The sequence below is a fragment of the Lagopus leucura genome, unplaced genomic scaffold (genome assembly GCF_019238085.1).
Source record: "Lagopus leucura isolate 7727_CA_CO unplaced genomic scaffold, USGS_WTPT01 200-0_obj-0_obj, whole genome shotgun sequence".
Taxonomy (NCBI): Eukaryota; Metazoa; Chordata; class Aves; order Galliformes; family Phasianidae; genus Lagopus; species Lagopus leucura.
In genome coordinates, this window is record NW_024962741.1 from 19,227 (window position 1) to 31,299 (window position 12,073).

The 12,073-nt window shown below is 52.5% G+C and overlaps 1 protein-coding gene and 11 non-coding genes across 15 annotated transcripts in view; 2 read left to right on the plus strand and 10 right to left on the minus strand.

The window, feature by feature from the left end:
- The window catches only part of LOC122190768 (E3 ubiquitin-protein ligase TRIM7-like), a 10,573-nt gene extending 6,619 nt beyond the window's left edge, over positions 1-3,954 (minus strand). For 2 of the 4 annotated variants that reach the window (XM_042890865.1, XM_042890864.1), the window contains exons 1-4: positions 3,843-3,954; positions 2,140-2,797; positions 1,012-1,107; positions 365-595 (exon numbers count right to left, since the gene is read on the minus strand). In XM_042890865.1, coding sequence (XP_042746799.1) covers positions 365-595; positions 1,012-1,107; positions 2,140-2,797; positions 3,843-3,889 — 1,032 coding nt within the window. In that variant the 5' untranslated portion in view covers positions 3,890-3,954. The remainder of the gene's footprint in view (positions 1-364; positions 596-1,011; positions 1,108-2,139; positions 2,798-3,842) is intronic. The other 2 variants (XM_042890862.1, XM_042890863.1) reach the window with 2 other exon arrangements.
- Positions 3,955-6,518: 2,564 nt separating this feature from the next.
- TRNAK-CUU lies at positions 6,519-6,591 on the minus strand. The gene has a single exon. It is a non-coding gene; the product is annotated as a tRNA-Lys (tRNA).
- Positions 6,592-7,950: 1,359 nt separating this feature from the next.
- Positions 7,951-8,023, minus strand: TRNAK-CUU. The gene has a single exon. It is a non-coding gene; the product is annotated as a tRNA-Lys (tRNA).
- Positions 8,024-8,332: 309 nt separating this feature from the next.
- On the minus strand, positions 8,333-8,404 carry TRNAE-CUC. Its single transcript has one exon. It is a non-coding gene; the product is annotated as a tRNA-Glu (tRNA).
- Positions 8,405-9,294: 890 nt separating this feature from the next.
- On the minus strand, positions 9,295-9,367 carry TRNAV-CAC. Its single transcript has one exon. It is a non-coding gene; the product is annotated as a tRNA-Val (tRNA).
- A 190-nt stretch (positions 9,368-9,557) lies between these two features.
- TRNAE-UUC lies at positions 9,558-9,629 on the minus strand. Its single transcript has one exon. It is a non-coding gene; the product is annotated as a tRNA-Glu (tRNA).
- A 269-nt stretch (positions 9,630-9,898) lies between these two features.
- Positions 9,899-9,970, plus strand: TRNAE-UUC. The gene has a single exon. It is a non-coding gene; the product is annotated as a tRNA-Glu (tRNA).
- A 202-nt stretch (positions 9,971-10,172) lies between these two features.
- Positions 10,173-10,245, minus strand: TRNAV-CAC. Its single transcript has one exon. It is a non-coding gene; the product is annotated as a tRNA-Val (tRNA).
- A 453-nt stretch (positions 10,246-10,698) lies between these two features.
- Positions 10,699-10,804, minus strand: TRNAL-CAA. The gene is made up of 2 exons: positions 10,767-10,804; positions 10,699-10,744 (listed from the first exon to the last, which is right to left on the minus strand). It is a non-coding gene; the product is annotated as a tRNA-Leu (tRNA).
- Positions 10,805-10,949: 145 nt separating this feature from the next.
- On the minus strand, positions 10,950-11,022 carry TRNAK-CUU. The gene has a single exon. It is a non-coding gene; the product is annotated as a tRNA-Lys (tRNA).
- Positions 11,023-11,249: 227 nt separating this feature from the next.
- On the plus strand, positions 11,250-11,322 carry TRNAV-CAC. Its single transcript has one exon. It is a non-coding gene; the product is annotated as a tRNA-Val (tRNA).
- A 221-nt stretch (positions 11,323-11,543) lies between these two features.
- TRNAE-CUC lies at positions 11,544-11,615 on the minus strand. Its single transcript has one exon. It is a non-coding gene; the product is annotated as a tRNA-Glu (tRNA).
- Between the last annotated feature and the right edge of the window lie 458 nt (positions 11,616-12,073).

The window sequence follows — 12,073 nt, forward strand, 5'->3', positions numbered from 1 at the left end:
ACCAATGGTTCTATGATCCAATGGCTCTACAAACCAATGATTCTATGGTTCAGTGATCCACTAAATCTACAGATCAATGGTTCTATGATCCAATGACCCAACATTCTACAAACCAATGATTCTATGATCCAATGGCTCTACAAACCAATGGTTCTATGGTTCAGTGATCCACTAAATCTACAAACCAATGGTTCTATGGTTCAGTGATCCACTATTTCTACAAATCAATGCTTCTACCACCCAATTATTCCACAGTTCTACAAATCAACGGTTCCATCATCCAATGACCCAACAATTCTACGATCCAACGATCCAAAGACTCGTTGATCCCACGGCCCTGCGATCACAGACCCAACCGCCTCACCTTGAGGAACTCCAGCACGGGCTGCTGGATTTTCTCCTCCAGCTCCGTGATGAGTTTGTTGAGCAGCGTGATCTCCTTGGAGAGGTCGGTGATGTTCTCGTTCTGCCTCTTGGCGATGCTCTTCTCCATCTTGTCCAGCTGCCCCAGCAGGATGTGCTCCTGGTCGTGCAGGAACTGCCGGAGCCCCTCAAACTCCACGAGGAGTTTCTGACGCTCGGTCTCGATGGTTTTCTGGGAGGGAAACACACCAAAAAAAACCTGGGTTGGCTTCTTTTCCTGATGTGATCCCGCGTTGCCGCGGGCCTGATGTTGGTGGAGAGTCAACCAGCATTCAGGGGATGCATCCTCTGCAAGCACAGAGGAGGTCGCACGCATCGTGGCTGCTTTGCTCTGCGCTGGCCATCGGCACAGCCCCAGCTGAGCCTCAGCAAGCGGCGTGAAACCATCGTGGTGTGAAAGCACAGCCCTTGGCTGGTGTTATTTCCAGCCTTTCCAGTTGGAAGAGCAGCAGGAAGGGCTGAGAGCACAGTTTTGTGGCAATGGTAGAATAGAAGCAAGGGCTGGGGGCGGCCCGGTGGTGTTTGTCCCTTCCGACAGGGGACATCCCAACCCAGACCCACCGCCACGGAGCATCGCACTGCGCTCACCAGAAGCTCCTGGGTTTTCTTATCGTCGTTCACTTTGAATTCCAGCAGCTCCTGCCTCTCCTTTTTCAGGAAATCCAAGCGGCCCTGGATTTTCTCCTGGGAAACCAAGAAAGGGATCATTGATCACTGATGATGTTCTCCCTTTCCCCTTTCCTTCCCTTCCTGTTTTATTCCGTTGCCGTTTCGCTCCACGTGGGCGCAGTTTGTCCTTCCAGCCCCACAAGGACAAGCAGCATCTCAAGCATCCCTTCTCACTGCATGGATTTGCTGCCTCAGCTCTGCCCATGCACACCCACACTTTGCAACCAACAGCAAACACAAAGAAACCTCCAAAGGGAGACGCAGGAGACCATGGCAGGGAACGTGAACTGCTTTCACCAGCTGCCACCGCCTTGCTAACCTTTTCTCCTGACACAAGCTGAGCCTTGGCTGCAGGCAGTGCCCTAGAATAGCCGAGGGTGTCACCTTATGGGCACCCATTGGGTGCAGAGGGCAATTAATCTGTTTTGCAGCCTCTCGGCTTCTCTGGATTTCCATCCTTTCTGTGGGGAAGGGTGGACCTGCAGCCCTTCTGCTGAGCTCAGGGTCCCCATGGAGCTCACAGGCCTCCAGCCCTCCTGTAAACTCAGGGTCCCCATAAAGTTCATGGTCCTGCAGTCCTTCTGCTGAGCTCAGGGTCCCCATGGAGCTCATGGTCCTCCAGCCCTCCTGTACAGCTCAGGATCCCCATAAAGTTCATGGAGCTCCAGCCCTTCTGTACAGCTCAGGGTCCCCATGGATCTCATGGTCCTGCAGCCCTTCTGCAGAGCTCATGGTCCCCACAGAGCTCACAGCCATCCGGCCCAAAGCTGATATCAATGCATAAACGCGTTGTGCATAACTGGAAGGGGATTTTCCCCCCTTTTTTTTTTTGGGGGGGGGGGGGCCAAGAGGAGGAAAACTCAAGAGGAAGCAGCAACGAAAACCTCTGCAAGAATCGGCGCTTCCCATTGCAAAAAAAATCAGCACTTCCCAACTCCAAACCACGGGGAGACGAGAGGAGAAGAGCGGATGCTGAAACGGAGGGGGGAAAGACACATGGACAGCAGACAGGCCGCGCTCGGGGTGGACAGACAGACAGACAGATACCTTGTACTCCTCGGACGCCTCGTCCACGGGGACCACAGCGTGAGGCCGGTGCTCACGGGACCGGTCGCACACCACGCAGATGCTCCTCCTGTCATCCTTGCAGTAGAGCTTGAGGGCTTCGCGGTGCTTCACGCAGAGCCCGTCCTCCTCCGCTCCCTTCGCCCCGCGCAAGGCGAACTGGCTGATGATTTCGGACATGTTGGCCAACTGGCGGTTGGGTCGGAGGCTCTTCTGTTGGAAGATCTCCCTGCACTGAGGGCAGGGGAAGTCCATCTCCAAGTCCTTCCAGCTCTTGACGATGCACGCCCGGCAGAAGTTGTGCCCGCACTCGATGGACACGGGATCCTTGAAGAACTCCAAGCACACGGAACAAGTGGCCTCGTCCTGCAGGTTTCCGGGCAGGAAGACGGCAGCCATGGCCTCTCTCCTGCGGGCAAGGACTGATTTCACCGGGGCTGGAGGCAGGGCATGAATGCTTGGCACGCGGCCCCATGGGCGTTCCCGTTCCAGGAACGATCCCACTGCAGTGTCCGGTTTCCTTAAACTGGTAACGAAGGCCTCAGCTTTAGGGCACAGAGCACGGCTGGAGGAGAAAGGGAGCGAGGAGACGTCCCTGCTCTTTGCTCCTCCGAAAGCAGCTCGGGTCTCAGCTCCCCACCTGCATCAATGGCTGCTGTTATTAAGGGAACCGTTCGGGGCGCAGGGACCGAGAGGCAGAGCTGCAAAACTCAAGGCAGCTCGCATGGAGCAGCTGCTCCGGGAGCTCCTGATCAAAACCCAGTGCTTAAAATGGCTTTGGTGGAGCTCCAGGGCTGTAAAAAGCAACGGGAGAAAGGGGAGACGCGTGGCATAAAGCGATACGGAGACGGGGCTGAGCGCTTCCCAAAGCCATAAATATCAGCCTCTAAACGAGGGGGGTCTCGCAAAACAAGAAACCCCACGTTTTTGTTCCCAAATCTGCCTTCCAAGCAGGGATGTTGAACACAGGAGGAACTCCTGGGCTGCTGGATGGGGTCGGTGCTGCGGTTTTCTCCCATTGCAGAGAAGGGAAGTAAAAGTCGTGGGTAACACGAGCCCGAATAACGAGCTGGGTGCTATCAACAGAGAAGAGCAGGCGCTTCTGGGGGGTGATTCATCGCCTCCTAACGAGGGAATGAAAACGGCATCGGGTGACAGATGCAGATCAGGGGCACCCATCGGCATCTGTTGCTGCTCCGCGTCGGTTTGAACCCAGCCCTGGGGTTTTTTTTTTTGGGGGGGGGGTTGTGGCATGGGATCCCTTCCTCCTCTACATCCCCATCCTACTTCGAGCCCAGGAATAACGCAGAATGAACCGCGTTGCACATACGTGTACCCACAAGCGCCCCATGGATGCGGCGCGCGCCCCGTCGTGCCGTCAGCCCCCGAGGGGAAGCGATTCCCACCCCTCTGCGCGCGCATCGACCCGCGCTTCCCCCCCCCCCCCCCCCCCGCGCGCCGCTCCGTCCTCGTGCACGCGCAGCCTGGGAATCGCTCTCCAGGCCGAGCCGCAAGCAGGCAGGAGTCGTTTCTTTTGCTTTGGAGTCTATAGGAGGAGGCGAGGGGCTGAGAGCTGCCGGAGTCGGGAGTTGTGGATGGGGGAATATCGGAGAGAGAAAAGGAGGGGTGGGACGGACGGACGGACAGAAAGACAGACGCATCCCGCCACCCGCATCTCAACGTACCTCGGAGCGGAGCTGTAGGAGAGGGGTGTCCTCCTGTAGCTCTGCATGGAGGACGGTGCTGTGGGGGTCCCGGCACCCCCAACTGCAGCGGGGCGAAGCGCGGGCCAGGGGCGGCCGCTCCGCTTTGCTGCGGCGAAAGGATCCAGCTCAAATCCCCAGCGCCACCAGCACCGCTCAGCTCCGGCCCCATTTGTGTCCTCCCCCCCCTTTCCCCCCCCCCACCAGCCCCATCTCACTTACCAGCCCTTCCCCTCCCCCATTGCAGCTATCCCAGGCACCCGCCGCTCTCCTTCTCTGCTCTCCTCCTCTGTGCCAAAGCGTTTTTCCCAGCCCCGGAGCCAGGATCCTGTTTCCAGCACCTCCCTCCACCTGTCTCCCATCCCAAGTCCTTTCCAAAGGGGCTCTGCGTCCTTTAACCCCCCTCCCACGTCCCAAAATCCGAGGGATCGAGAAGGACCGAGGCTTCCCATCCCTTCCTCCACCACGGATCTCAACGGTCGCAGCAGCGCTTTGGGGGCAGCACCGTGCCAGCATCACCTTTAGGACACCTCTCACCCTCCACGCTCGTCTCGTTTGGGATCAGGAGGACTTTGGGCAATCCCAAACAGCACATATGGAAAACTGGACCCCAATCGCATCTTTTTCTTGCAGGATTTTTCAGCACCCATCCATCCTGGTGCTGAGCATCCAGGTTTCCTCCTGCTTTGGGTGGCTCTGAGCGCATCCAAGCCCCAGTGCTTGCATTTCCCTTTAGGAAACAAGTGAGCAATCACTGCCCCACACCGGATTTTCTCCTTCTAACCCCAAAACCTGACCCAGAACCTCCAACCACACGACTCCCACGTTTCATCCTTATTCCTCCCCGCATTATAATGGCTTGGGTTCTTTTTTTTGCCCTTTGAAAACCCAGAATATCCCACCCCACCCCCTTTAGGTCCCACCTGAAGTCAGGTTTGGTGCCTCCTGGGGACCATTTACCCCTTTGCACTTGATGGATGAGCCAGCTCTTGAAAAATAGGGGAATTTGGGGTTCCTTTGGGTGAAATAAATACCTGCACCTTGTAGATACGTATCGCCTTTATTCCTCTTAGCATCCCATTCTCAACCCTTGGTTAAGAAGGCTGCAAAAATCCCAGCCCCCCATGCTGGGATGCAAGCAGGGAAAGCACCTTGGGCCGCCCTTGGGGTTTTAGTTTGGGATTAAGATTGGAGCCACTGAGAATGCTGAGCCTGAAGGGCTGTTAACAGGGACGCCTGGAGAAGGAAAGCGCACGCAACGAGCCAAAATTTCACAGGGCCTGCGATCGACAGCTGGTTTATTGCAAGAGCTGGAATAAGAATCAGGCCAGGCGCACAGGGGAGCCCTGCAGGCAGGTTGGGTCCAAACACCCTGATTTAGGGCAAAAAGGTTACAGTTGGGTTCGGGACTCACAGCATGGAAGGGGTTGGGGCACCTTGGGGGACCCTATATGGTGTGGAAAGGGCTGGGGCACCTTGGGGGACCCCATTGGGGGTGGAAAGGGTTTGGGGCACCTTGGGGGACCCCATTGGGTGTGGAAAGGGGTTGGGGCACCTTAGGGGACCCCATTGGGTAGGGAAAGGGGTTGGGGCATCCTGGGGGACCCCATTGGGTGTGGAAAGGGGTTGGGGCACCTTGGGGGACCCCAGAAAGGGCTGGGGCACCTTGGGGGACCCCATAGGGACCCCACTGGGATTAATCTGTGGGATCCTCATCCCACTCCTCGTTGCACAGGTCGGTCTCACAGCAGGAATATCGGGACGTCAGGCGGGATTCTGCATCTGACGCCCTCTCCCTGCCACAGTTCAGGGCAGAGGTGCAGCCCTGCTGGTAATACAGGGTCACCCTCCCTGTAGGAGAAAGAGGAAAAGGCAGCATTAAACTCATCGTCTCCGCTGAGATAAGATTTAACCTCTTCCTACAGCCCTTGCCAACATCCTCCTCCGTTCTGCAAACCCGCCTGGGCTCCCATGGGTACCCAAGGATGCCCCCCGTTTAACAACAACAAAAAAGATATCATTTTGAATCCATTGAACCCAAAAACCCCCAATAAAATAAAAGGTTTTGAGCCCCACTTCCTACCCAGGGAGGTTTTGATGATGGCGCATTTCTCCCTCCGCTCGCAGGTGGTTTCGTTGGCCCCGCGGAAGCACCCGACGTAGGGGATTTTGTATTTGCAGACCTTGCACTGCAGAGCTTCAACTGCAAGGGAAGAACGACAACAGAAACGACGCAAAGGGTTTTCAGCCCAGTGCTGCAGAGATTTGGGCGCATTTTCCCCCATTTTTTCCCAGTTAGAAGGCAGCAGTGGCCCCAAAGATTGGGATCCCAACCACTGGGGTCCAACCATCACCTTCATTCACAAACCCACTGTGGCACAGAATAGTTGGGTTGGAAGGCACCTTGAAGAGCACTCGGTTCCTGTGCTGTTCTCCTCGTTAGAGCCAAATTAACCCCAGTCCTGATTAACTCACCCACTCCGACACACAGGACGAAGGCCAGCCCGACGAAGAGCAGCTTCATCTTGGGGTTGAACTTCCTTTGGGAACCGGCCCTAAAATGGGGAGAAAAGGGACAACAGAGAGACAAACATCCATTTCCGGTCTCCTTTTCGGGGCAAAAACCAGAAATTCGAAGTATTGAAGAGAAAACCCAAGCGCCCAACGTGGGGCTCGAACCCACGACCCTGAGATTAAGAGTCTCATGCTCTACCGACTGAGCTAGCCGGGCTCCCGAAAGTGCCTTTTTCTGCCTTTTTTTTCCCTGCCTTAAGTTATAGATTTTTGTAGGCGTTGAGCTTCAGAGTTGGCTTCAAAATGAAGGCAAACCGCAGGGGAAAAAACCCAAAGCAAAACCCCAAAAGGGGCCCCTTTACCTGAACGCCACCAGGACTGACGGCACCTGCAGCCCCCACTGCTTTTATAGGGGCCGGACTCCTCCCATGTTGGGGCTGAACGACCCGAGAGCGGCTGGCTGATATTGTTTGATGGGAACAATGCAGCGAGCAGCTGGGCAAACAAAGCACAGGGGGCAGAAAAGCATTCGTGACCTCTGAGATCCTTCCATTTCCTAGGGAATCCCACCCAGAACTGCTCAAGAATCCGTGGTTACGGCCTTAAGGAACGCTGTGTTTAATTATGGTGCGGTGTTTTTAATTGGGGTGTGATTCCAAAGGTGATTCCAAGGAACCTGGAGGTCACCTTCGTCACCTGCATCACACGAAGGCGGGGGGTTTTGTGGCTGCCCTTGGGCTGATGGCACAAATCCCAGTGAAACGCGGGTTTTCCAGAGCGTGAAGCCAAACGTTTGCCCCAAATGGAGGGAGGTGTTCCCAGCGCGTGGCATTACAGCTCTGAAAATGGGGAGCGGTGTCTGAAAATGGGGAATGGTGTCTGAAAATGGGGAATGGTATCTGAAAATGGGGAATGGTGTCTGAAAATACGGGGCACGATGTTGAAAATGGGGAATGGTGTCTGAAAATGGGGAATGGTGTCTGAAAATATGGGGTGTGGTGTCTGAAAATGGGGAATGGTATCTGAGAATATGGGGCATGATGTTGAAAATGGGGAATGGTATCTGAAAATATGGGGCATGATGTTGAAAATGGGGAATGGTATCTGAAAATGGGGAATGGTGTCTGAAAATGGGGAATGGTGTCTGAAAATACAGGGCACGATGTTGAAAATGGGGAATGGTATCTGAAAATGGGGAATGGTATCTGAAAATATGGGGTGTGGTGTTGAAAATATGGGGTGTGGTGTCTGAAAATGGGGAATGGTATCTGAAAATACAGAGCATGATATTGAAAATGGGAGACGGCATCAGAAAATGTGGGGTAGGGTGTCTGACAATAGAGCATAACATCTGAAAACGGGGCACGGTACCTGAAAATGCTGGGTATGATGTTTGAAAATGGGGCGTGATGTCTGAAAGTATGGGGCACAATATCTGAAATTATAGAGTATGGCATCGAAAATGGGGCGTGATGTCTGAAAATATGGGACACAGCATTAAAAAATAGGGGGTCCAGCATCTGGAAATATGGGGTGCGGTGTCGAAAATGGGATGAGGGGGAAAAATAAAACGAGGCGCCCAACGTGGGGCTCGAACCCACGACCCTGAGATTAAGAGTCTCATGCTCTACCGACTGAGCTAGCCGGGCTGGTAGCAGCCAATTAGCAGTGAAGCACTAATCAGCGTGCTAATTGCAGCTGTGCACCGTGCAGAGGAGAGCGGAGCGTTGCAGGAGGAGGAGGGAAGCAGCGGCAGGAGCTCCGGGCTGAGAAATTGGGTTTGTTTTCTTCCTTCCGCAGTGCAAAATCTGCACAACGCACAGAGAAGCTCCGGGCGGCGCCAAAGGGCTGCGGGATTTATGCGCGGGTTTCGGCTGGGGGCGCTTCGAGAGGAAAATGAGGTTTAAAAATGAAAGTTTTTGTTATCTTAGATAAAATATACCAACTTGAGGCAGATCTTCCCTGACCGGGAATCGAACCCGGGCCGCGGCGGTGAGAGCGCCGAATCCTAACCACTAGACCACCAGGGAACCCCACAGGAGCCCATTTTTACCATTCGCTCCCCCAAAATCGCGTTTTTTCCCCTCATTTTGCCGCTCCCCAAACAAATGGGATTTTTACCCGCAGGGCATCCGCTGCATTCAGCTCGAACAGCCCCCAGCCTCCCCTTCTCAGCTGCGATAGGAAGGCAAGCAGGCAGAGCGCTGCTATTTCTGCTCCTCCACGGAAGGATGAGGCTCTAATTATTGTAATTACAGCTTTTCTCATCCTTGGCAGCCACGAGAGTCCCAGAATATCGATTTTTCTCTGATTTTTTTTTTTGCATCTTTCCTCGCTGGGAGACAAACAGAGCCCCAGAGCCCAATTTAATGGCAGCGAGCCGCGCTCATTAATTGAATGGGGAGGCTGAGAGTTTTGGCTGCTGGTTCAGGTCATGACCTGGGAACAAACAAATCCATGCAGGAGCAGGAATGTGTGAGCGTGAGGGTTCCTGCTTTTATTCCGTTGTGTTTTGTTTTTTTGGCTTGTGTTTGGGGTGCGTGAATGCAAAATGTGGTGGGGGGAAGAGGTGATGGGGTGGCTTAGGAAGTGGAAATACCATTTGGGGAATGGAAAAGAATGGCCGATGTAAGTGCGAAAATGAAAAAAAAGAGGGGGTGAAAACGTGAGGGATTCCTGGAAGAAAGCGGTTTGAGTGAAAATAATGGGTGGAAATTGGAAAAAAGTTGTGTAAGTGCTCAGATGAAGGGGGTTGAAGTCAAAGTGTGGGAAAAGAATGGCAAAATAGCGCTCGGGGTTTGTAGAATAAGTCAAAGTACGGGGGAGAACGGGGAAAGGCAGCATGGATTCTTGGAAGAATATGGATATGTAAAAGATACAGACGTGTAAAAAAATTTAAAAGGTGAACGAAAAGCTGAAGTGTTTCTGCCCGGTTTCGAACCGGGGACCTTTCGCGTGTGAGGCGAACGTGATAACCACTACACTACAGAAACCACGTACGAGGCTCCTGTAGGCCGCTATTTGCAGTAGGGTTCCCCAAAGCTCTTTTTCCACCCGAATTCCTCGCCGAACCTCGAAAACGGCCGTTTTCCGGTAAGCAGCAAAGATTGGAGGCGTGAGGAAGAAAAAAAAGAAGGTGAAGAGAAAGAAAACAGAGCCTCCGACCTGTTTAACGGGTTGAATTTCCCTGACCGGGAATCGAACCCGGGTCACGGCGGTGAAAGCGCCGGATCCTAACCACTAGACCACCAGGGAAAGCTGAAGTTCTGTTCTATTTAATTTTATCTCATTTTTCAATTTATTTTTTCCTTCACTCTGTTATTTTCTTTCATTTCGCCCTTTTTCTTACTTTCTCCTCTTCCTCTTTTCCTCCCCTCGATTTCAAACGTTTTTCCTCGTTGCGGATGAGCTCTTTCCGCCTTGCGCGTTGCCAAAGCTTCCTTCAGCCCCATGCAAAACATTGCGAAGAAAAACAAGGTGCAACAATAAACTGTGAGATCGGTAAAATAAAGCGTCACAAGAGCTCCCTGGTGGTCTAGTGGCTAGGATTCGGCGCTTTCACCGCCGCGGCCCGGGTTCGATTCCCGGTCAGGGAAAGATCCAATTGTTTTCGCCAACTTTCATCGCTTTTATAAATTCCCACCAACCCCAAGGAAAACATCAGCCTTAAAGCGGAGCTGTGAAATTTCGGTTTTTCCTTTTTGTAGCCGCTTTTCTTTCCACCTCCTGTGCTGCTGTAAGGGGTGAAGAATCACCAAAATCGCGAAAATTGGTTAAAAAGATAAAAAGTAAATCCAATGTTTCTGCCCGGTTTCGAACCGGGGACCTTTCGCGTGTGAGGCGAACGTGATAACCACTACACTACAGAAACCCCTATGGAACCCTATTCTTGCCTGTCCTCTCTGTGACCTCAAGATCTGCTTTAAAAAAAATAAAAATTAGGTCATTTTCCCACTTTTTTAGGTCATTTCTCCGGCTTTCTTGCGAGGGAGGCTCGTTTTGCTGATTTCTCACCCACTTATGAATCTGCTGCAGCAGTTTGTTTTCCCCAAAGCAAATCGGGGCAAATATTATGGCAAAAAAAAAAAAAGGTGGTTTTACCGCTGGTGGCTTTAAAATAAAGAGAAAAATCAGAATAGAAGGGAAGCAAATGCTGCTCTGCTGTTCCCCCTCCGTGGCCGTGCGCAGGACTGAGGAAATCTTCCATTAAATCAACCCTTTTGGGGCAAAAAACGGTGAAGTGCTGCATCTCGTGGGACCGTAAGAAGTGAAGGGGAAAAAAGATGTTAAAATTTAGGGGGGGGGGAAAGGCAAAAAATGCACTTGTCAGGAGTGGGATTCGAACCCACGCCTCCAGGCGGAGACCAGAAATCCCAACAGGGAAGGCAGAACCTTGAGTCTGGCGCCTTAGACCACTCGGCCATCCTGACGGCGAGAAAGCGATCCCTAAAAAGGGATTATCTAGACCTAAAAATGATGTTTTTTTTAATGTAGGTTTTAACTGGGGCTTTATGGCGCTGGTCGCTACAGGGTTGGTTTAGATTGGGAAAAATAAAGGGGAAAAATAAAACGAGGCGCCCAACGTGGGGCTCGAACCCACGACCCTGAGATTAAGAGTCTCATGCTCTACCGACTGAGCTAGCCGGGCTGTGTGAGCGGCTTAATTTGACCCTATTTTGGTGTTGGTTTCAGCGGTTTCGTCGTTGTTGGAGGCTGCAAAATACGCCACCAGGCTGCGTTTTTCTGCTCTTATTCCGAAGAAAAACGGCTTTATTCGGGGCCAAAAAAAAAAAGATAATTTATTTCGGGGGTCAATTAAAGGGAGAATTCAATTAAAGAGTGAAGGGAGAGGGAGGTAAGCAAACCCCCACGGAGGTTTCTGTAGTGTAGTGGTTATCACGTTCGCCTCACACGCGAAAGGTCCCCGGTTCGAAACCGGGCAGAAACACTTCGGTTTTGAGCTTTTTTTCCGCTTTTTGAGATTTAATTATTATTGATGCTGCGTTTGGAAGTGAAACCCAACGCTTCCCGTCGGCAGGAGTTGGGAAGGAAACAGAAGCGAAGGAAAGCAGGAGAATTTTTCCTTTTTTTCGGGGGGAAATTCAGAATCTTTCCAACGAGTAAAAGAGGAAAAATAAAAAGGGGGAATTGGGGGGGGGAAAAACTTCTTTTCCTGACCGGGAATCGAACCCGGGCCGCGGCGGTGAGAGCGCCGAATCCTAACCACTAGACCACCAGGGAGGCTGATCAGTCCCCTCCTTGCCTACTCCATCACACCTACCCAAAATCACTTTTATTTTTCCCTTTTTTCTCTCAATTTTTGATCAATTTTCCTTCCATTTTAGCTCCTTGCCTTAATTTGGGGGGTTTTAGGCAACGTGGTCATTGCACGAAGCAGGAATGGCTGCTGTGCTCTGACACATCGGGGGTTCTGCAGATGTTCCCATTCACCACCCCCAATCCCGTTGCCCACGCTGAGAAAACACCACAACTGCTGCTTAGGAGAAGTAATTTCTTGTGATTTCTGCAGTTTGCATCCAGGATTTAGCAGGCAACACTCATGGGGTCGTGAACCAAAAGCCATCTCTGCGGGGTGATGTCCCAAAAGCCATCTGTGGGGTGACCCCATATATGGGGTGATGAAACCATGGAGTGTTCCCAGATTTCGGGTGATGAGACCCTTTGATTTCCCCACATTT